Genomic DNA, 22,724 nt, shown 5'->3' on the forward strand with positions numbered 1-22,724 from the left:
TTTATTATTTGCTCTTTCATGTTGATTAGGAGTGTGAGTTTATTGATAAACTTTAGTTTACTAAAAATTACATTTTGTGTTTGATTATAATTGTGGAAGGTAAAGAAGACTATTCACATTTAAAGTGTAAATGAGGTGTAAAGTAAAGCTATATGTTTCAAATAAACGGGCACCTATATGCGACGCGCTAGGAGAACGCGTGATGAAAGGTTCCAAAACTAACCGCCAAAGCCACAGAACCAGGAAACAGAATACCGCGACGGGAAAGGTTCCGCAGTTTTCGTCTGCAAGATTTCGAAGCGCGTGGAGACCACTGGAGTCGGAGGAAAGGAGGAGAGAGAGAGAGAGCGCAGAGCGGTGACGAGCCGCTGATGACACGAAGTTCAACACATGTATACGTCATGATGACGTGTGCATCTCAATTTTTCCACAGCTCATCGATTTGGAGGCGGCACATAGAGACCGACAAAGCAATAAACAAAGAAAATGTCACCGGCCGACGTCGTTACGACTCCATATGCGGCGGTTAATGTAAATGCTTGTATATGTTCATCGTCCCCAATCCCTTCTAAACTAACCACTCCAGTTTACGTTTGGTTAAAAAGTTAACCATAGTTAAAGTTAATCGGTGCTATTCACTAATCACTAGGGATATGGATTTGTACTGTATTGGTCTCAATCTTAATTACTTGAAATTCGTTTGGAACTGTTTTTAAAATAGTTGAAACCGTTTTTAGTTTAATAAAAATATTTTTTAAATCATTTTTTTTTAATAAAAATACAAGTAAATCTTGAAAAAAAACACTTAAGGTACTTCATGCAAGAAGCACATAACTAATGCTTCTTGCAGAAAGCACTTCAGGAAGTGCTTTTGAACTCAAAAAACATTTCGTCTAAAAACACTTTCAGTTATTTTAAAAGCAGTTCTAAACAAGTTCTTAATTTGGTTTGAGATTACACAACAGAAGAAAATTAATTGGAGATGTTGACTTACACCATGGTGCATAAGGGCTTGGATTTGAACATATTTTATTTTACAATTAATTAATTTAATATTAATGCTTAATTACAAACCATACAAAATGACTCGAAAATTAGATCAATTTTTTTTTTTCAACAAAAGAAAGGTAATGTGTATTTGTTCATGATAAGAGAGCATGGTCGTTTTCTAATAAATGTACATACATTGTTTTGTTGGTTGGTGGGGGGTGGTTGTTAATCCAAGAGACTTTACTTGGACGTTATCGAGCATTAAGTTGTTTTCAGCAAATAAAAATTCGGCAACTTACAAAAATTATAAAAGTTTTAGGTGGTATTGGATCGCAGTTGCGGAAGGCAATTCTAGTCATGCATATGGTGTGGGTTCGGTTCTCCTTGATTTTCCTCTTGTTAATTAACTATCTAACGTAACGATATCGTTCAACACAAAACAAAATTAAGAATGTTATTTATTTTAAGGTAAATTACATTAAGCACCCTTGTGATTTAGGGTATGTGGTGGTTTCGTTTTTGTCTTTTAAAATTGACACTTTACTATCATGAAGTTACAATTTGTCACACTACATACTCTTTCATATGCACTATTTATTTGACTACTATTTTTTTTAGACGACACTCAATTGCGGAGCAAAAATTACTCCCAAAAAAAAAATAAATCAAAAGACGAGAGTGACCTCATTAAATGGGCAGCGCTCACAAATATTCTCATTCGCGGTTCAACATCTCTAGAGACTCAAGCAACTGCCTATGACATCACTAAGCTACCATGCTCGTGGTATGGAAAAGTCAAATGTATTAAAAATAAGATTAATTGCCAAATTATATTTTTAATACATTCCTGGTTGAGGGGTAACTCAAACAAGTAAAGAATTTTCATCTCTATTAATCAAGGATACTTACCTGACAATTTTAAGATATTATCTCATACTTGATATCTTAGAATTATTTTTTCCTCATCCATTCTATGGATGACTCATCTTGGCCAATTGGAAGTCGCCACATGAAAGGAAGAACCTTACCATAGTTGGCCACCTACCTATGAATGCTTCACCTACACCATTTACTGGTAAGCTTTTACTACTTACTTAAGCTCTAAACACTCGCTCTTTTCAGAGTTACTAACTTAGGTATTGAAGAACCATTGGCCAAACCCCCTCCCACCTTGTAAGTGCGTGAGGTTTTGCTCATTGATCAAAGGTGCTTACTATTTTGTAGGTACAAATTCGTCTAGACTGAAGACGACAGATTTTTGCTATCACAAATTGGTTCTTTCATTGAGAGCATGATTTAAATACTCGAAGAAGGCTCTCGCATTATTCTTCGAAATTTTTGTTACGTTGAATTTCCCGTACATCCCTAGTCATTGAATTTTTTTTCCTAGAAAAGTTCCTTGATCAGTCAATAGGGAAATAATACATTGGTAGGAAATTTCAAAACCACAACGAACAAGATGTCCCATTTACCCATACATGGAACAGTCAATGGAGCAAGAACGGCAATGACCACCGCAACCCACAACTACGGACTGCCATCAATGCCGCTGCAACAACAAAAATAGCAATTATGGACCCCAAGCCGTAATGGCTTCGTCCACAACATGCAGAAACCCATGATGAATGCCCAGATCCGCACTAAAAGACGCTCACAATAACAAGTGATCGACCTAATAGAACCATTGTTGCATGTTAGTGCTCAACCTAGAAAAAGGTGCAAGCCCAAAAGGCCCAATGCGCACAGTCTTTGGAAGTAGGTTTAGTGGGCCCAAGCCTAACGCACAGAGGCCATTCACAAATGTGAGCCCAATGCGCCCATGCAGCAGCTACACGGGTAAACCTGCTCCGTCAACCTAGATTCGGGCCCCATACGAATGTGCTAGCAGGCATAGGCTCCACCCTCGAACATCCTTTTACATGCTCCATCCAGTCGAGTACTTGAAAAAGCCAAGCATAGATACATAACCAACAGATGAGGTGGCATAGATTAACATAACCTTAAGGTGGTAAAACCCCATCATCGACTACTTAGTCAACGAAACACTTCCCGTAAAGCTGGAGTCAAGAAAGCTCAAACAAAAGCAACACGATACTATGTGTGGAACAACATACTAGTTCGTATATCCTTTACAGAACCACAATCTCCACTGCATGGCGCCTCCCGACGACCTGAAGGTTTTGAGCTCAATCCGCAAAAGCCTTTGTAGAAATCACTTAGGAAGCCGCTCCCTGGCGCAAAAAAGTCTCAACTCAGGCTACTACTGGCCTACTATGCATCAAGATGTTGAAGAATTTATACAAAGGTGTGACAGTTGCAGCACTTCAAGCCAGTGCATGCACTACCTACTAACAAGCAATTGACCTGATAGGACCATTGTCGCTTGTTAGTGGGTGCAAATGCATGACGATCGTAGTGGCTAACTACTTCACCAAATAGGTTAGAAGCTGGCCCATGACGATAACCACGCAGACGGACATAAAGAAATTCAACTGAAACAACATTATCTGCCAATTGGAATCCCACATTTCATCATCATCGTCATTGACAATAACCTTGTGGTTCGTAGGCAAAGACTTTGCTAAGTTCTTAGTACGTCAAGCATCACATGTAAACACCATCAGGGTAACAAACAATCTAATGCATCTATCAAGATTATCTTAAACTACCTTAAGAGTCTCTCGTGTACAAGTAAGACAAATGGTTAGACAAGCTTTGTAGTGTTTTATGGCCCTATCTTACCCAATGACGAGCTATTGGCGAAACTCCATTCTCCCTAGAGTTTGGTTCAGAGGCGATCATTTTTCCTAACGTCATCGTGCCAAGTATCAGCACTATATTGCCAAGTCCCAAGCAGAACAAGAAGGAGGTAACCAATTACCCATGCTTGGTAGAGAAAAAACACGAGAAGGTTGTCACCCGCATCACAGTTTACAAGCAACATCTCATCTATAACTACAACAAAAAGGTGATGAACTAGCAGTTCTAGCCTAGAAACATAGTCAAAAGAACAGCCTTCACCTTGTCCATAAGGAAGACTCTAAAGTGAAGAATCCTGCATTCCGTCATCACCGCTTGGACCTTGTCAAGGCCTATCAAAGTTCAAAGACTCAAGTAGATTGATAAACAATACCTCATAGGCTGAGAATGATTCAAGTTGTCTTACAGTTTCTACCTTATTGTAGAGCTCAATACACTTATCCTATTTTTTACGAAATTTTGAGAAGTCATTCACAAGTCTGGCTTAACTATATGCTCACAATAACTTCCATTCTTTTCAATACGATAGGGTAAACTGATTTCTCAACAATTATCTGGGTATGCTTTCTAATACGAGAGGGTAAATTATTTCCTCAACACCCCATAGGGTATGCTCTCCCCTCGGGAAAAGGTAAATCGCTCGAATATCTATATGTTGATGGGTTTGGTTGCCATGGTGTAATTAAGTGTACAACGAGTTTTTCGTTCTCGGAATCAGCCACAATGGTCTTTTTCAAGGCCTAACTAACTGAAAGTCTTCTAACCCTTAGACTAATCCATGAGAACCCAAGCCTCTATACCAGAAAAGGCAAAAGTGCAATTCGTTTCCCGAACAGCTGCCCATAAAGGTTCACGCGGTTAAGCACATTTGGTGTGACCAATTAACGATCTTCATGTCTTTACAAAATCTTATTTTCGTTGATGACATGCTACGCAGTCCACAATTTTGTAAACTCATAACTACAGTTTGTCCCTTGGATGGTTGCTCATAAAGGTTCATGCGATTGAGCACCTTTGGTACGACTAGCTTGAATACGCGGCTGAGCACTGTTGGTGTGACCAACTAGTGCTCTTCTAGTCATTATAGAACCCTATTTTTGTTGCTGACATGCTACGCATTCCACAAGTTCTATAAACTTTTAAGTGTAACACACTTTTGGGGTACTTGGAACTCTATCTTCGTTGTTGGCATACTAAACAGTCTACGAGTTCTAGACACATACTCACAGTACACTCTTGAGTAATTGCCTGCGAAGATTCATACAACTGCAGATGTTTGCTATGACTAGTTATCAATCTTCGTGTTCATATAATAACCTATTTTCACTGCTGACATACTACGTAGTCCACGAGTTTTATAAGCTACCAAGTGTAGGATAACCCTTGAGTTACTTTACATGAATTTCCATACAACTGCAGGTTTTTGCCTTGGCCAGTTAATGCGTTTCCTTTTTACACTAGTCCCTAACGTGTTGTGCTGTTAGCCACGCAACCAACGCATTCCTTGGATTGTCGCCCACAAATTTTGAACAATTACACACTTACAATGCGATAGTTAATAATCTTTGTGTCCCAAAGATCTTTAGTATATTGTGATGCAAGCCACGTAACTCAAAGGATTGAAGAATCAATGACAAGCTAAGTCGTCCACGGTCAAGAGGCAATAACTCACGATAAGCCCATTAGCTCAACGTCCCAAGAAGCCAAGGCTCGCGGCCAAAGTGGTTACGCGGACCCGTCTAATTAGAATTATTTTTTCCTCATCTATCATACAGATGACTCATCTTGGCCAATAGAAAGTCGCCACGTGTAGAGTAGAACCCTACCATTAATGACCACCTCCGTATAAATACTTCATCCACACTATTTACTGGTAAGCTTTTGCTACATACCTAAGCTCCCACTCACTCTTTTTCAGAGTTACTGATTTAGGCATCAAAGATCTATTGGCCAAACACCCCCTCCCATCTCGTGGGCGCGTGAGACTTTGGTCCTCAATCAAAGGTGTTTATTGTTTTATAGGTACAAATTCGTCAAGTTAAAGATGGTGGATTTTTGCTACCACCTCAATGAGCCCACTTTAAATTGAGGTCACATATATCGCTATTCATCACCATCGATTATCTAGATTGTTAAGCTTTTCATCAAAACTTTCTTATTTCTTATTGATATAACATTTTTTATACAGTACAATGACGCTGCTAATGAACTACTCTAACACAACAAAATTGCACTAAAACACTACCAGAAAATGCTAAACAAACGGCTTTCAAAATAGCACCATACAATGTTCATTTGAAAGTTCATTCAAAAGGTATTGCAACTAGTCATTTTTAATTCCCCTTATCTAACTTTCGTAGTATTTTCTAACAAATGTAGCCTAGGTTTTGTAAAACTTCAAAACCACGCATAGAGAAGAACATGCCAACAAAAACACATTTTTAAATTCTTATAAATTTATCGGAAACTACTAAAATGATACTGTTACATTATACATTGAACTTCGTATGCAATTTACATACGAAGATGAAAATTACATACAAATTCTAATGTTTAAAATAAATTTTTGTTTTCACTTTGTATATAAGATATCTTGTTTACATTTTAAAATAGTAGTTTCTTGTATTTAACACTTGAATTTCCACCGGATTAATGCCTTTTGTTGTATAAATGGAATAAGTCCGAAGCCATCACATTGATATCACCTCAACTCAACTGGTATTATCTGTAATATGTTTTCCTTTTGTCTTTCTTTAACAACTTTCTTAATTGCAATTTGCATGTATCGTGAAATTAAAATAATGAAAAATTAAACATTATTAAGATGAAAACAAATTGCACATACCTTGTGATTATCTATGCAACTACGGTCTAATTTCACAGTACTTTCGGAATTTGACAACGGAAGAGACGACGAAATTCGTAGGGTATTGTTAAATGACTCTTTACAAAAACCAAATTGCACATATAGTCATAGATGGTGTGAACACGAAAATTCCACACACCATTGGATATGCTTGACTCATAATTGCATAGGAATTCAATTGATAATTAAAATAAAGGACAAAGAGTTGTTGTCATGTATTTTGTCTTCAAAATTAGGCCATATTTAGATTTTTATTTAGTTTGTATCTAAATATAAAAGGTGGTGTCATCTACACTCCCTTTTTGACCTTCTACACTCTCAAATTTTGGTTGTTGGATTGAAAAATTGAAAATGATCATAGAACAAAAATTTACAGGGGCCTGTGAAAGGTCACACACCCTAAAAACCCTAAATTTCAATCTTTAAAGCTTTCATACTAAACCCAAAAAATGTAAGTTTATAATTAGTTTGTATCGGGTTCATAACTAAAGCAATACAAAAAAGTTATTGAGTGTATATGATACAACACGTGACATGATTTGTTGTAGTATATTTCTGTTTGACAGCACATACGTGCAGATGAACTTGGGATTTACCGTTTCAGATTTAGTTATTAATTTGGGTTGTTAAACTCATAATTAGGATTGAATTTCCTTCCCTCAAGTTCCTTGAGTGCTGCGTCTATGTGTTATCATCTTAATGAGGTTGGAATGACGATAACAGTCGCTGATTTGTTTTAATGGGACATAAATACAATAACACTCACTGATTTATATACTCGTTTAAGTTGTAATTTTAGAATATGTTTACTTGCATATTTTTCTAGTTAATTCTTAATTTGGATTTTTTACATACATATATTTTGCCTTCAATGTTTAGATTTAGTTGCGTTATTATATAATGTGGTATGTTGGTGTTGTAGATTATATTCTCTATATATTACATTATTTTATTACCTAACGAGGAATATAAAATCAAAATAAAATGTCATCGAAGCACAACATATTCAACCAAGTTCTTGTTAACTTGTCAGAGCGAGGATGTCACTGGCAATCCAAATCCACCTCCCTTATCATTATCCTTACCAAAACATCATGTCATGTGGTTCATCGAATACAGTATAACCTTTTTACGGAACATCAACATGTCACGTGATTCGTCAAATACACCATCTAACTAATCGTCTTCGTAAAGAAACAAACTAAAGTAAAATGTCAACATGTTATTGTGTACATAATAAAATTCTTATCTATATCACAAACGTTAATAACAAGCTAAACTCCATCTCACTCATTATTATCTTTACACCATATCAGCACTTCACGTGATTCATGAAACGCTTCGTGTAATTTCTCATTTTGGTCAAAAACATGGCTATGTTCATTCATTGTCTTTGCCTGCACATTGCAATAATAGTAATAGGAAATCTATTTTGCCGCCTGCATATTGCAATAATAGGAAATCTATTTTACCAAAATAAACGTGGAAAATAGGGAAAGTAAGAAATAAAAAGACCGAAGAGGCAACTTGTGTGGAAAAAAATAGGAGCCGTTGATTACCATGATTCTCTCTCTCCCTCTCTCCCTCCTCTGACAAGTAAACCTGGTAATGCTTTCACAATCCACTGTTTTTCCACGTGCCTCCCCTATTTTCTTATTAACACGCGCACTCCTCCACCTCTTGCTTCGTCATTCCCGCATCTCCCTCTTTCTTTCCTCTCTCTCTCTCTCTCTCTCGCAGACACATCCACTCTCCAGCCGGCGCCTCTCAAGAACCCTAAAAACCATAACATCTTCCCCGCACCGCCGCACCCTGACGATTCCGATCCCAATCCCAATCCAAATCCGAATCTGAGGTAATTCTGCAAAAAAATTTGTCGCTAATTCTCGATTGGTGCTGTTACGGCGACGCTTGAACTCTGTTATTTGAAGTGTTTTGTCAAATTTTTGTTCCAATTTCTGGAAATTCGGCTTTGTTGTTGTAGTTTCGATGCCAAATAAAAGGGGAGATTTTGAAGAATTCTGCTTTCATTTTCCTATAAATTTTATTGTTTTTATTTAATATGTATACATACATACATACACACATACATATATATATATATATATATATATATATATATAAGAGTTAGGTTTTAGATATTAGATTAAGCAGCTGTTTGGTTGAGTGAGCTGAAGGTGTTATGAATTGGATTTTCTTGTCAGCTTAGCAGAGCTTGTGCTCTGTTGATTTAGTTTCTCGTTCCCCCTATTTTATTTTAATTTTCACGTTTTAATGAAATTATGTGTCGTATTACATTAATTTGCATGACAAATCTGCTGACAAATTTGCATTTTCTTTGCGTTTTGTTTCGATTTATTTGCCAATTTTGTACCTTTCAATTTGTTTTCTGCTGATGTCTCTCTTATGGTTTGTGGTTTCCTATGAAATGTTATGTTGAATTTGATATAATGTTCTTCTTTAGATCTCTGGTTTTTATTTGTTTTGATGTTTTCGTTTGTAAAATACTGTCGGTTGTGAAAGAAACAATTTGATTTGATGCTTTAGGATTATGTATATTATGTTTTGTGTTAATTTGATGAACTGAGTTAGTGGTTGAAACAGTTTGTTGACAGTGATCTTAGATGGTATGATTTGTCCTGTTTCGGGGTTTTTTTATTTACTTGTTTCCGACATTAAGTGTTTGAATCTGTTCGGGGAGCATTCAAGTGGTTAGAAATTGAAACCCCATTCAATTTGGGTATGACGAATTCGTTAAATCATGTATGTGTATATCCCCCTTCCTTTTTTTTTTTGTGTATTTCGTAATCTGCCTGAGGGGCAAAAATGTATTCGGTGCTCCTTGAGATGTCATGTGAGAATTAATTGGGTCGATACGTTCTCCTTTTATGATCTTGTTTCCTCTTTAATCATTCTTTTTCTTTTTTTCTTGTCTGCCTACTGTTCGATCGTAACTGTCTATATTGCTTCATATTCTTCTTATGATAACCTGGTTCTTTTGCTTTCTAGGCTTCTGAGGCGCTGGTTTCTTTCACTGCTTATGATGATCTGCTTTCTTCTCAATTTGGAGTAGATCGAAACGGATTCAAGGTTGTTATGATCACCTCTGTTGTTTCTTCCTAGAATTCTATAGCTGAACATTTTTTTTTATACTTGGAACTTTTATGTACTCTTTTCCAATGGGTGGTGTTGTCGCCTATGGGATTTGGCTACTTTAGTATAATAATTCTTTACTCTTGTGCAGGATGATTTATTGTCACAATGAGGCTGTAAAGCAATCAAAATTTCTAAGATTCATGTACTGCTGCAACTGATCAGTAAAAGTTTGGTATAAATTCCGTGGACGAAATGGATCGGCGTGATACATCAGGATTTGTTAGTGGGGGTGGGATGTACTCTCCCAGAGACATCTAACTCTAACTTGGTAGATAATTTTATTTAGCCCAGAAGTTGGCAGACTGTTCTGTTGCAATTCGATTAGGTCTGTGTATATTATTTTAGTTGTTACTTAATGGAAAATAGGTTGCAGAGTCTGGGTTTTGCTGCAAATGTTTCTTCAAATGCCTTCAGAATCTTGGGCAACTCCATGGAAGTTGGAGGAGCTGGAGGTGAGTATTCCACAGATACTATTTTACGGCTTAATTCCCCTGGTTTTTCAATGGCTCACATGCCAAGCCCAAAAGGAATCAAACGAAAGTGGAGTTCGGTTGGTGGATCTTTGACCCAGCATGTTGGCTCTTCACTGGCGCTTGGGCTTGGCCGTTCAACGAGTTCCTCAGACAGCAAGGGGAGCTCAGCTACTGCTTGCACTACAATGTCTTCAGCCAAAGAAACGGATGAGGAGTCCTCAATGGATTTCGAATTGGACTTTGCTCTTCATCTTGGAAATGAAAGGGTACCCAGCCCGAGGAAACCTGCTAAGAGTGCACTGGAACTTATGCCCAAGGTTGACTTGGAGTTAAGTCTCTCCACTGGGCTGTCTGAATCCGAAATCACTTGTGTCAATCCAAGCCCCACTTCGGCCCTTTCAGGCAGGGAGTTGCCATTGGATGCAGGTGGGGCCCAAAATGTAGATGAAGGAGCAACTTCATTCCCCTGGAAGCGAAGGTTTGCCATGCAACCATTGCAGACTTCGTTCAACCCAGGGGCTAGCCTCCTCTTCAATGAGGTTTCACAAAAGATTGACTCAACTGCTGCTGTTCCGGATCTCTCATCAAGCATGTTAACCACACCAAATAGCTCAGTAACCTGTTCTTCTTCTGTTATGACACAGAAACAACAGTCGCAGCGCAGCTCTAATTCAAAGACATGCCAGGTGGAAGGGTGTGGAAAGGGAGCCAGAGGTGCTTCGGGCCGTTGCATATCTCATGGTGGTGGTAGGAGATGTCAGAGATCTGGCTGCCACAAGGGTGCTGAGGGCCGGACAGTGTACTGCAAGGCCCATGGTGGTGGTCGGAGATGTGAATTCCTTGGGTGCACAAAGAGTGCTGAAGGACGTACAGACTTTTGTATTGCTCATGGTGGTGGTCGGAGGTGCAGTGAAGAAGGTTGCACTCGAGCTGCCAGAGGGAAATCAGGATTGTGCATCAGGCATGGTGGTGGCAAGAGATGTCAAAGAGAAAATTGCACAAAGAGTGCCGAAGGTCTTTCGGGCCTTTGCATATCACATGGAGGTGGCCGTCGATGCCAAGCTGTAGAATGCACAAAAGGGGCGCAAGGGAGCACAATGTACTGCAAGGCTCATGGTGGGGGGAAGCGGTGCACTGCTCCTGGTTGCACCAAGGGAGCTGAAGGGAGCACGCCCTATTGCAAAGGCCATGGTGGAGGGAAAAGGTGTGCATTTGAAGGTGGTGGGCATTGTAAAAAGAGTGTGCATGGTGGTACCAACTTCTGTGTAGCACATGGGGGTGGCAAGCGATGTGCCATGCCTGAGTGCACAAAGAGTGCAAGGGGACGAACTGACTACTGTGTCCGACATGGTGGAGGAAAGAGATGCAAGTCTGAAGGGTGTGGTAAGAGTGCACAAGGCAGCACTGACTTCTGTAAGGCACATGGTGGAGGAAAGAGATGCTCATGGGGCCATCCGGGATCAGTTTATGGCGTCCAAGCTAGCGCCCCTTGTAACTCATTTGCAAGGGGGAAGACAGGCCTCTGTGCGCTCCATAGTGGTCTGGTTCAGGATAAGAGGGTTCATGGAGGTATTACTTTGGGACCTATGGTTCAAGACCCTAAACTTGGGAAGTCGGAGAAGATGAAAGAAGTAGTCATTGCTGACGACATGAATGTTGATGTGATGAATATCGTGAGGGGCATAAGGACTTCAGCAACTGGAACTTATTCTGACTTGAAACATGGCGGTCAATCTTCAGTCCCCACCCTCGTTCCCGAAGGCAGGGTGCATGGGGGAAGTCTGATGGCTCTGCTGGCGGGTGGCAGTTCAGATGCCAACACAAACAGCATGGGAAGCAACTCATCTGGGCCAAAGAAGTCCTACATGATGCATCAGAACTGGATGTAAGGTTATTTCCTATTTCCTCACCCTTGTTCTCTTATTCGGTCTCGGTGGTTGGCAAGTGTTTTCAGATAGTCAGCATGTCTGTGTCCTATGTTTCTTAATCTGGTTTAGTCCTTTGATATACAATAGAAGTTGTTCTCATTCATTAGTTCGAATGGTGAGAACCCGTTAAGTGCTTAAAAGATGTTAGTGTAACAGTTTGTTACGGGTATATCAAGGTAGGGCATAGTGTTACAATTTGGAGTCAGGTGTTTGGTGTTCTTTCCTGTAAATATGTATGAATGTCTGTCAGTCCAGCAGTTTGCTTGTGAATACAGGTTAAGGTTATACCGCCTGTAGCTTCTGTCAGTTTGTCAGACATTCTGGTGCAGTAAAAGCCTTTTCTGAGATCATTATAATCTGTTTGCCGTGTTTGGTATGCTGGTTTGTCTTGCAATTTAGTTCCTAATAAATTTTCAGTGGTTTTGTGCTTTTGAAGGTATTGAGATTTGATAGGCAATTGGGAAATTGGCCGAAATCATAAATTTACATGTCTCAATTGTTGAAATGATGGCTTTTGATCAATTTGTCGTCTATGTTTGATTGATATGCTGTTAGTATTTGATTTGATCCGTTCAACAATTAGCAATTGAGATTTGTAAAACGATCATTTTCAGTCTATTTCCCTAGATGATTTGCATGACTTGTAGGAGTAGGTCCAAAAGTTCTTTTCAGCTTAAAAGCACTTTACAGTTTACAGGCCATTAAACTGCTTATAAAGTAAAGAACTCATATGGGTACATGTTCTTAAAGGTAAACAATGTCATCCAAGAAGATTCCATCAGGTTAGGGTTCCATTTGGATGGAGGATTTTGAAAGTAGGAACTAACTAGGATTTGATAATAATGCTAAATTTGCTACAAAAACTTTAAACATTAGGTTGCTTGCTTAATCGAGTAACAATTTGTTTTACTTCAGCGTTTCGTGAAATTTTAATGATGATTTGAACTCCGTTCGATTAGCGTATAGAATCGCTCAGTGATTAACTGTTTAAACAAAATGATATGGTTTGCCAACACAACTGATAGCAAGGGAGGGGGATTCAAACTCGGGACTTTGGGTGCAAAGGGTGAAAGCCCTTAAACAACTGAGTTACAAGCCAACTTGCGATAATAAAACCCGGTAATGATGTACTATAAGTGATCTTTTGGAAATCGGCCGAGAATTAGGAACTTATTTCTGGATTTTCATTTTTCGTGAAACTGCAACACGATTTTTACATGATTATTTTTCATGAAAGCTGGTATATGTAGTGGGACATTTCCCCTTGTATTTGTATACAAATCTTCTCCCGTGTCAAGTTAGAACTTGGCTAACTTAGAAAGCTCATCAACTGCTTCAACCAAGTGATCAAGCCTGGCCACAAACTCTATCAGCAAGGAAGTGAAGTTGGCCAGGGACAACGCCTTCGTGCTTTCCAACGCCTTCATCCGTGTCAAGAAGTCGCCGGAAGAACCCTCTTCCTCAAAAGCATCAACCTGTAGAGGCGGCCATGAATAATGCTGTCTCCTCGACTGCTTCCTCATTAGCTCATGGTAATTGTTAGGCTCCGTCTGCTGCTGCTGCTGAGCGCTTTGGTTCGAGTTCTTGTCAAGGCTATTGCTACTGTCGAGATCAGCCAGTTGGCTCGTGAGATCGGAGAAGTTGTTGGATAAGGTCTGAGAGAGCTTGGTCAGTGGCTTGGTATATCCGTTCGTGTCCGGGGGGTCACAAGGCGATGTGAGGAGGTAAGAGTGCACGTCAATGGCGCGTTGGAGTCGCTCCGTTGAGCTGTGGAGTTTCTTGAGTAGGGATGTTCTGGTGCTTCTTTTCATGTCGCTGATGTCTTGCCCTAGACTCCTTACCAGTTCTGCGGCCTGGCTTGTCGCTTCTTGGATCTCCGATTGGAATGTAATCCGGAGGTTGTAGGGTGCCTAAACAGTAAACACCAATCGAGTAAAAAGATTAATACTATCAGCAGATTATCATCAAGATTTGCGTTTGTTCTAACCCAATTCACCCCATTGAAAACCAATTTTAACCGAGTGCTCACTACACATTCTCGACTCTCGAGTGAAGCTGGGTGTATCATTTTATGTTTATCTCTCTTATCCTGTGACACATTCAGTGAGAAACGAACTAAGCACAAGAAAATATATACCTAATTCCACCCAGTTTCTAATGCCCCATGATCTCCACCAACATTTGTTTATTCTGAACAAATTCAATTGCGATTGTGAATCAGGTCATAGGAATATCTTTCCATGCTTGAGACTGACGATTAAAAACAAACCACAATTGATCATCGTCATCTCTTTTAGCACTAGTCAATTAATTATTATTTTAGTAATAATTATTATTATTATTATTCTGGTGCCAATTCTTAATTCCTGGTCCCCTAAATATTGGAAACCACTAACAACAGCAAGAGAATAAACACATCGTATAATTAACTTGTATTATTTTATTCCCAGCCAGCTCTTAAATCTTTCCAAATATTCCCCAGCTCCAAAATGGAAAGGGGTTTATGTATTTTATGTGGTTGGTAGATATTCAATCTGATTGTACATCATATTTAACTAATTACCTGCAAGTAGGCATTTCTTTTCACAGATGACCGCAGTTTGAGTTGTGTGCAAACAAAAATTTAGAAATGATAAGCACATGTCCTTTAACTTTTTATATAATCTTGCTTAATCTTGTAGATTGTTTTTATTTGGTTTATTCAATCCGATAGTCAAAAATAAAGATGAATGTGTATGAAGCTCGAAAAGGGATTGAAGGTGGTTCACTCCCAATTTTCTTTACATAATTTTAATGAGTTACTATGCGTATGTGTCAGACTAGATTTATATGCAAGTAAAACCGACTCTTAATATGTCGGGAGCGAAGCAGTGTTCATTTGAGAAGTCATATGCAGAAGGGTTCATGTATGTACATGGAGGAGGAGAGGAGTGGAGGAATGGAATATATACCTGAATTTCAGAGTGCAGAACTCCATGAAGTGCCATGACCTGGTAAGCACAATACCTCAAAACTGCTGCAACTTTGACATATTCTGACCAAGGATAGAAGAAGTGCTTGAATCTGCCGTGTGGGGGCTCCCATTTTGCCGACACAGCCTTGCATTTCAACAATATAGCCAACACATATGATTAAACTTTTTCAGGTAACTTTTGGATTTGCGAATTATTATATAGATTATTCGTTGGAAAAGTATTAAAACCAATTAATTAAAGAGGTCTAATAAACTAATTTATTACCAAAGCTTCCAGTTTTGCTGATGAGTTCAATGTGCTCCGGCATTTCCTATAGGCAGGCTCGTCTGGAAACTCGCCCGTAACAGTTTTGGAGAGTTCTGGGTGCACAGACCCATCATCTTCTAGATATTTCCTAACACAATCTGAGAATAATTTTAAGAAAACATATAAATGGTTATTCTCTCTACATCATGACCAAATGCAATCATCTAATTCAAAATCAATTAACAATTAATGAATATGATAATTTTTTCTGATACCATGTTATAATGTGAACATTCAACTAAAAGCATCGGGTTATGTGTCAAGTGACTTGTTATATCAAATATTATGAGCGGTTAATAGTTGAAATAAATAAATATGTGACAAAAAAATGTGGTCCATGTCTAGCATGGTATTATTAACATGAGATTTACATGCACGATATGTTTTTAGGTTTGTATATGTTGCATGCAGGTTATTATATTAACATGGGATTTGCCATTTTTATATTTCACCGTGGTTAGAAATTAAAAATACCAATCGATTATTGGGCACACCTTCAAGTGAGTCAGCCACCGAGTTAAAGTTATTGACTAGCTCCTTGTGCAATTGCTCACCGGCCCAAATAGGGCAAACAAGCACATTCACTAAGACTGCTACAAAACCTCCGATGGCGATCGAGTAGAGTCGATCCATTGCTGTCCTCATCGGGTTTCCCATCGACAAGCGATACCCAGAAACAACGATCAAACAATAGGTGAAAAGTACGACCCTGAATCCATACTCATATGGCACGAGTGATGGCCACAACTTCATGAACGATGTAATGGTTCCTGCATAAAATTCATCAATTAATTCCAACAAAAATTGAAGTGTTTGATAATTTGATCAATTTCTATACATGCATATATGTATATATATTTATATGTATGTATGTATGTATGGCTTTTGTAATCATCATTTGGGGATATTCGATGCGCGACTTACCGATTAGGAAGATGCTAAAGCCAATGATGATAGGTTCAGCTACTCGTCCAGAGCTTAGTGCTATTTGAGCAACACTAATGGCCAAAACTCCGGCAAGCAAACTCCCAAGAGCTCGGTTAAATCCTCTGTTAAATGTTGCACCTAGAAACACAATGATATATGTTACATGGAACTTCTATGTATAACTACTAAGTTGTTTGGTTACATATCAAAGTCTATATACATGATTGAAGAGAAAATATTTGCTTCGTTGGGTTCCAATAGACAATACATGGTATTGATATTGCATACTGATCGATGTTTTGCCTCACTATGTTTACTCATTTTGACCAAATATTGACATCATATTTGATATTATAAATTTGTATCCGTGATCAGCTATCACTACTCATGATTTAATATGTTAAATATTGATCTTAAATTACTTGCCACACACACGTCATGTTTAGTTGCATATACGTGCTATTTTGTACCATCCACATAGTAACCCTAGATGTTAACTAGTTTGCATGTAAGTAAGGAATGAAATAACATCAATATATATGTGCTTATAAATGCATGCATGGATTCATGCATCCCAGCGCATACGATACGTACCGACCGTATATTCGAACATGATGGCAACCGTGAGGATGGACCAAATGATATTGGTGCCAAAAACTTCATAAGGTGCTCGGAAGAGTATGAGCAGGGAGACAAGAAGCACTGCCAGCCCCACTTTCAGTGAGAATTTCACCCTGTTGCTGTCTTCTCTGGCAAATTCCCAGACTTTCCACACCCAATCCTTAAAGGGGAAGCCTTCTTCTTCTCCTCCTCCTCCTCCTCCTCCTCCTCCTTCTCCCTTGCTGGATTTCTCATGGTGTTTGGCTTTGGTCACAGAACAAGGGATGTTAATGTTAATCTCAATATTATTACTACCCTTTTTGTCATTCATTCTCCAATGCAGCAGTATTCTCTCCCCCAACTCTTCTATAAGATGCTGTTTCTCTAAGAGCCCCAAACTGTCTAATTAATCGCTTATAATAAAAGCATTTTTTGAATAAGCTGGGGAGAACAAGGGAGGAGATAGATCAAAAACTGCGAGAATAGTGATTGAGTAGTAGGATTTGAGGTGTGTTCATCAGAAGAGAAGTGAGTAGGTTTTAAAGAGGAGGGGTGGTAGCTTTGTGTTGTGGGTAAGTAGGTAAAAATGTACGTCTAGTCAGGATGTCATATATACATGAAGAGAATACAGTACGACAATGATAGAGAAGAGAGAAAATGAAGCTACACCCTGAAGATAAAAAGATGCTTAATTACAATAATGCAGCCTGCACTGCATGGATATAAGAGAATTAGAATCTCAAATGCCGTTTTCAATCGCCAAACACGTTTACTATTCCAAATATCGACCTTCGCCATGTACTAGCGAAGGTGGTATTTGCAGAATATCAGTGTATTACTAACAATCTATTTATTCGTTTAAAGTAATGTTAATTGAAAATCGTATATAATGATATTGCAACGACTAAAGTTGGTCACATACGAGGCATGTGGTAAAAAAGACAGGAAATTAACGAAAGTGATGATAAGTTGTTGGGATATATTGAAAAATGTTCAAGGAGTATAGATTCCAGAAAATGAATACAAGGACTAATTAAAGTGAGGATCCGGTATTAGCTATTCTTTACTAGGAATGCTAGTAACTTTCTCATTTGAATTTTTTTGTTCTACCTCAGTTCTCTTCTCATTCTGCAACTGCGATGTTACATGACGATCCAAGTTGTTTGTCATCACTCTTTAAAGATAAACTCTGCAAAAAATTAACCAAGTCTAAAATCATTTAGTCATCTAACGACCATTTAATAAATAGACGAACTATGCTATTCAGTTAAATACTGAAATTTTGAGAACATTAAAGTTTTTTGTATAGTTGATCTTTAAAGAGAGAAGTAGTTTAAAAGATTCATATCACCATGCAATATTGAAAGATGAGAAGAAAAATTGAAAAGGTCGCTAGCATTTTCCATGCATGATACACTCAAAGGAAAACTTGTACTTTTTTCCTCTTGGGATTAAGCTAGGCCATATATTCAATTTCATCCTTAATGAACTAAGAAACACTAGTGCTGCTTGGGCCATAAACAAAAATATGCATGTTATGGGGTTGGACATCCTCAAGTCGCATGACTTTAACCCACCAACTTCGAAACCCAAAATCAAGGCTCGGACAACCATTTCATCTCTCTCCAATATGTCCGAGGGGTCGAACATGAGTCTTTCCGAGACGCGTCTGCCACACAAAGTACCAGAGCCTGAGAATATCTCATCACTTTAAATGCATACGTACGCATCATCCAACATGCTGAGGCGTTGCAGGTGAAATCATATGCGTACCTGGAAAATATCAGATCCATCATCGTAACTGCGTCCTAAACCTCTTTTGCCGTTGGCAGTCGAATGAAATACCTAATTACATTGGGTTCCATAGAGTTGATCAGCTATCCTTTCACGATGGTGTTCTCCGGTGTCCATTTAGTGAAGGTCGAGTCAGTTGTAAGGGGTTATAGATTACTTCCAAACAAATATCCCAATTTGTCTTTGCCAGTGACAATAAACATCTCGAAAATTTAGGACCAAACTCTATAATTTACACCATTGAATTTGATGCCAATTGGCGAAGTGGATGTATCATGGTGAACAATTTGCGTCACCACTTAGGGAATCATCGTCGGGTTCACAACAACTTCAGAAGTAGGAGTCGAAGTAGCAGGGGTAAATTTAGGTGGATTAAGGTTGATAGAACCGGTGGTGGTTCCACCATTAGGGGGTAGATTTTCCATGGAAGCTTTTTAGGGTTTTCAAACGAGAATAGGTCTAGCAGAAATCCTAGAATCTCTGCTCTGTTACCATGTTAAATTTGGGTTGCAGAATTCTTCAATGCATTCTTCTTACTTCGGAGGCAGATATATATAACAACTTTAACTTACAAGGCAATAATAAATAATAAAGTCGATCTACCCTAATTACAAAGAAACAATCAGAAAACAAATCCCGCTAATTACACCGAGAATGTAAACTCATGCCAACAGTAAAAAATGAAGCAAGAGGAATATTTAGGTCATCTTTAACCGAGGGCTAGCCAGAGGGCTCGTTTTAGCCCTTTGGTCCTCCAAGATATTATTATTTTAATGAACAGTACATAGCCATATTTGCCTTCATCTCCAACCAAGGGCCAAAGGGTCAGAGGGCTCGTTTTAGCCTTGTCACAAGAAACCGTCTCCAACCGAGAGCCAAAGGGCCATAGGGCTAAACATAATTTATTATTTAAAAACTACAACTTAAATGTCGTTTAAGTTTCATGTTGTTAAATGTTTTTTTTATGTAGTATAATTTTTATGTTGGTTAATGTTATTTAATGTTGTTTCATGTTCCACAGCCCTCTGGTCTAGCCCTTGATTAGAGACGGTTTTTGGGCTATTTTCGGTTCTCTGGCCCTCTAGACCATTCGGTTGGAGATGGCCTTATACAACAAATTAGAACTTATGTATGCAAAAAATTAGAACTCAGATGCTACGACTCCTTTCACAAAGAAGCCTTTTTGCTGTTTCTTCTTGTTGGTATGTTGCCTATGAATTAGAATGTTATTACTCTCTATATTGCTAATTGCTTTTATCGTGAAACCTCAACTTTTGTTATGTTTTCAGAGTATATTAGCACATGTGTGAAGCTCAATAACTACACGTGCTCTATGTCTCTCAGTTTGTGTTGTCCATATATTAAGCTTTGAAATACGCCTCATATGAGGGACATGCAAAAATGAGAAGAAACGTCTCACATCGGAGAAGTTTATCAAACCTTGCATGTCCTTATAAAGATTATGTTACTCCCTATATGGCCAATTATAAGGATATCTCAACCTACTTCACAGACTAATGGGACAATTTAGGTCTGGTTTGGTACTGAGGTGATTCTGAAAAAAGCTGGTATCAAAAAAAGCTGGGAGCTGTTTTTGTGTTTGGTAAACATTCAGCTTCAGTTTTTTTTCACAGTTTTGGGTGAAAAAAGCCAAAAACAAGAAGCTGCAAAACCCAGCTTTGAAAAACTGGTTTTTTTTCACATCTGTTTTAAATAAAAGTTTACCAAATACTCAGCTGCTTTATTTCACAGCTGCTTATTCTCACAACACAGCAGAAGCAGTTTTTTTTCAAAGCACAGCAATACCAAACTAGCCCTTACTCAAATGAAAACTTGTGTATCAAGGGAAAAAGTTAGGATTTATTAGGTCATCACTTTTGTTAAAAGGGAACGTTTCTTAATATTTACCTAGAAAGGTAAAGAGTGAAACAATAGGAATATTGCATAGAACAAAGAACTTAGAAGCTACAACTCCTTTCACAAGGAAGCCTCTTTGCTCTTTCTTTGCTATAGGAGTATTTCCTAGGATTTGGATAGGTGATCAATGGTTGCTTGTTGTTCTGGTATATGAACAGGTTGTCAAAATAATTATATTAAATGATTTTTCTTCTATATCCCTAATATAATCTTCAGACTTCAGCATTCTCTGGTGGCTACTTTTATATAACTTTGCCTCAATGGTCTAAGCACAAACATGTTCTTTCTTTCCTCTTAACACGAAATCATTGGTATCTTGTTAGCTATCCGTCTAGTATTTTATCATATTTCATCCTTTTATGCCTAATTTATTCCTAAAATTTGACATAGAAATATATGCTATGATTCTTTAATTACCATAGCCATGTATTTTAGTTTTTGCTATTAATTTATTGCATAATGTTACACAGGTATCTTAGACTATCTGTATTTATGAGTAGAAAGGAATTTTTCCCCTCTTTAGTTTTTCCCCTCATTTTGCAGTTAAATATTGAGGAACATATTCAAGGAATAAAGTGATTAAGAACATGAGAAGTGATTAAAAACAGCTGACTGGATGGCCAAGGCCAAGAAGTGACTAGTACTACGATCTAGTAGTATTCTTCTTCACTTGTATGTGAGAGGTTTTAAGTTCGATTCTCATCAAGGTGAATTTGAACCACATTATTGCTAGCCCATTATGAGGCTTAGCCCACTCCCCTACCCTTTTAATATATATATATATATATATATAAAATATCTTTTGTTTAAAATAATGATCTCAGAAAATTTAAACTCAACCCTATATAATCAGCATTCAATAGAAGTAGCAATTGGGTAGCAAAGTTAAAATAATTTGTCATGTCACGTAGGAAAAACGCATTTCCAATGGAGGTAGCAATCCAACTAGCAAATAAAAAAAATAGTAACTGATCTTAGAGCAAGTCCACCCCATGTGGGTAGGCCGGCTCACAGCACACAAATAAGCCAGCCTCTTTATTTTTTTTGCTCCAGCCCAAGCCAGTCTCTAGTCCGGCCCAGAATGTTCTGAGCCATGGGACGGGCCATCTAACATCAGGCTTGCGTCAACTTGATATCAAAGCGCACTTATATATATATATATTTTTTTTTTTTTTTTGTGTTAAGCACGTGTAACACACATGCGAGTGGGGGTGCGTCCCCAATAAAAAAAGGCGGTGGGGCCCATTTTTGCAGCGCACCAATTCTCACCCTTAAGTGGCCACGTGGTGCGGTATAGGCCGTTGGATTTCCAACGGTCAAAAAAATTTGAAATTTGAACCCAACGGCTAGTTGACGTGGCGCGTTCTAGGCCGTCTGATCCAAGGTCAACGGTCCACCATTTTCATCCCAAAAAAAGGGAAAAAAAACCAAACGGTCAGAAATATTACCGTTGGCCACGTGTCAACATCTAGGCTATTGGATTTGAATCTTTTTCAAATCCAACGATTCAGATTAATTAACTTAATTAAAATTATTAAAAAATTATTAAAAATTGTTTTAAAATACAGAAAAAAAATTTTAAAAAAAAATTATAATTTTTTTTCTATAAATACCTAACCATCATCTTCCACCTTACACCACATTTCAATATTTTCAACACTTTCAACCAAAGCTTTCATATACTTTTTTGTGAGAAAATGGCTACGTGGAAGCTTATCGAAGATGTTACGTTGTGTCAATGTTGGGTTCAAATTACTCATGACCCGCTTACGGAAGCTTTTTGCTATAGGCTTGGTAAAGACACAAGAAATAGTCAAGGTCGTTGGAAAAAACTCAACATATCCTTTACTTGTTGGAAAAATGTTGTCTCTCATGCTTCTAGTAATGTTTGTAGTGGGACAAGTTTAGCGGATCAGGTGTCAATATTTTTATTTATTTATATGTATTCCACCTGCATCAATATTTTAATTTATTTATTTGTGTTACACCCGCATTTTATAATACTATCTTATCCCACATTTTATAGACATTA

The 22,724-nt window shown here is 38.1% G+C and overlaps 2 protein-coding genes across 2 annotated transcripts; one reads left to right on the plus strand and one right to left on the minus strand.

Annotated features, from left to right (window-relative positions):
- Window positions 1–8,207: 8,207 nt before the first annotated feature.
- Window positions 8,208–12,523, plus strand: LOC137710541 (uncharacterized). Its single transcript, XM_068449593.2, has 3 exons — window positions 8,208–8,471; window positions 9,626–9,706; window positions 9,861–12,523. The coding sequence occupies exon 3, from the start codon at window positions 10,128–10,130 to the stop codon at window positions 12,132–12,134; it is 2,007 nt and encodes a 668-aa protein (XP_068305694.2). The 5' UTR covers window positions 8,208–8,471; window positions 9,626–9,706; window positions 9,861–10,127; the 3' UTR covers window positions 12,135–12,523.
- Window positions 12,524–13,335: 812 nt separating this feature from the next.
- On the minus strand, window positions 13,336–17,610 carry LOC137710542 (aluminum-activated malate transporter 9-like). The gene is made up of 6 exons (XM_068449595.2): window positions 16,976–17,610; window positions 16,379–16,519; window positions 15,949–16,224; window positions 15,413–15,552; window positions 15,125–15,271; window positions 13,336–14,083 (listed from the first exon to the last, which is right to left on the minus strand). The coding sequence occupies exons 1-6, from the start codon at window positions 17,310–17,312 to the stop codon at window positions 13,472–13,474; spliced, it is 1,653 nt and encodes a 550-aa protein (XP_068305696.2). The 5' UTR covers window positions 17,313–17,610; the 3' UTR covers window positions 13,336–13,471.
- Window positions 17,611–22,724: the final 5,114 nt, after the last annotated feature.

This window comes from Pyrus communis, chromosome 6 (assembly GCF_041283825.1).
Source record: "Pyrus communis isolate YQ-2024b chromosome 6, ASM4128382v1, whole genome shotgun sequence".
Classification (NCBI taxonomy): domain Eukaryota; kingdom Viridiplantae; phylum Streptophyta; class Magnoliopsida; order Rosales; family Rosaceae; genus Pyrus; species Pyrus communis.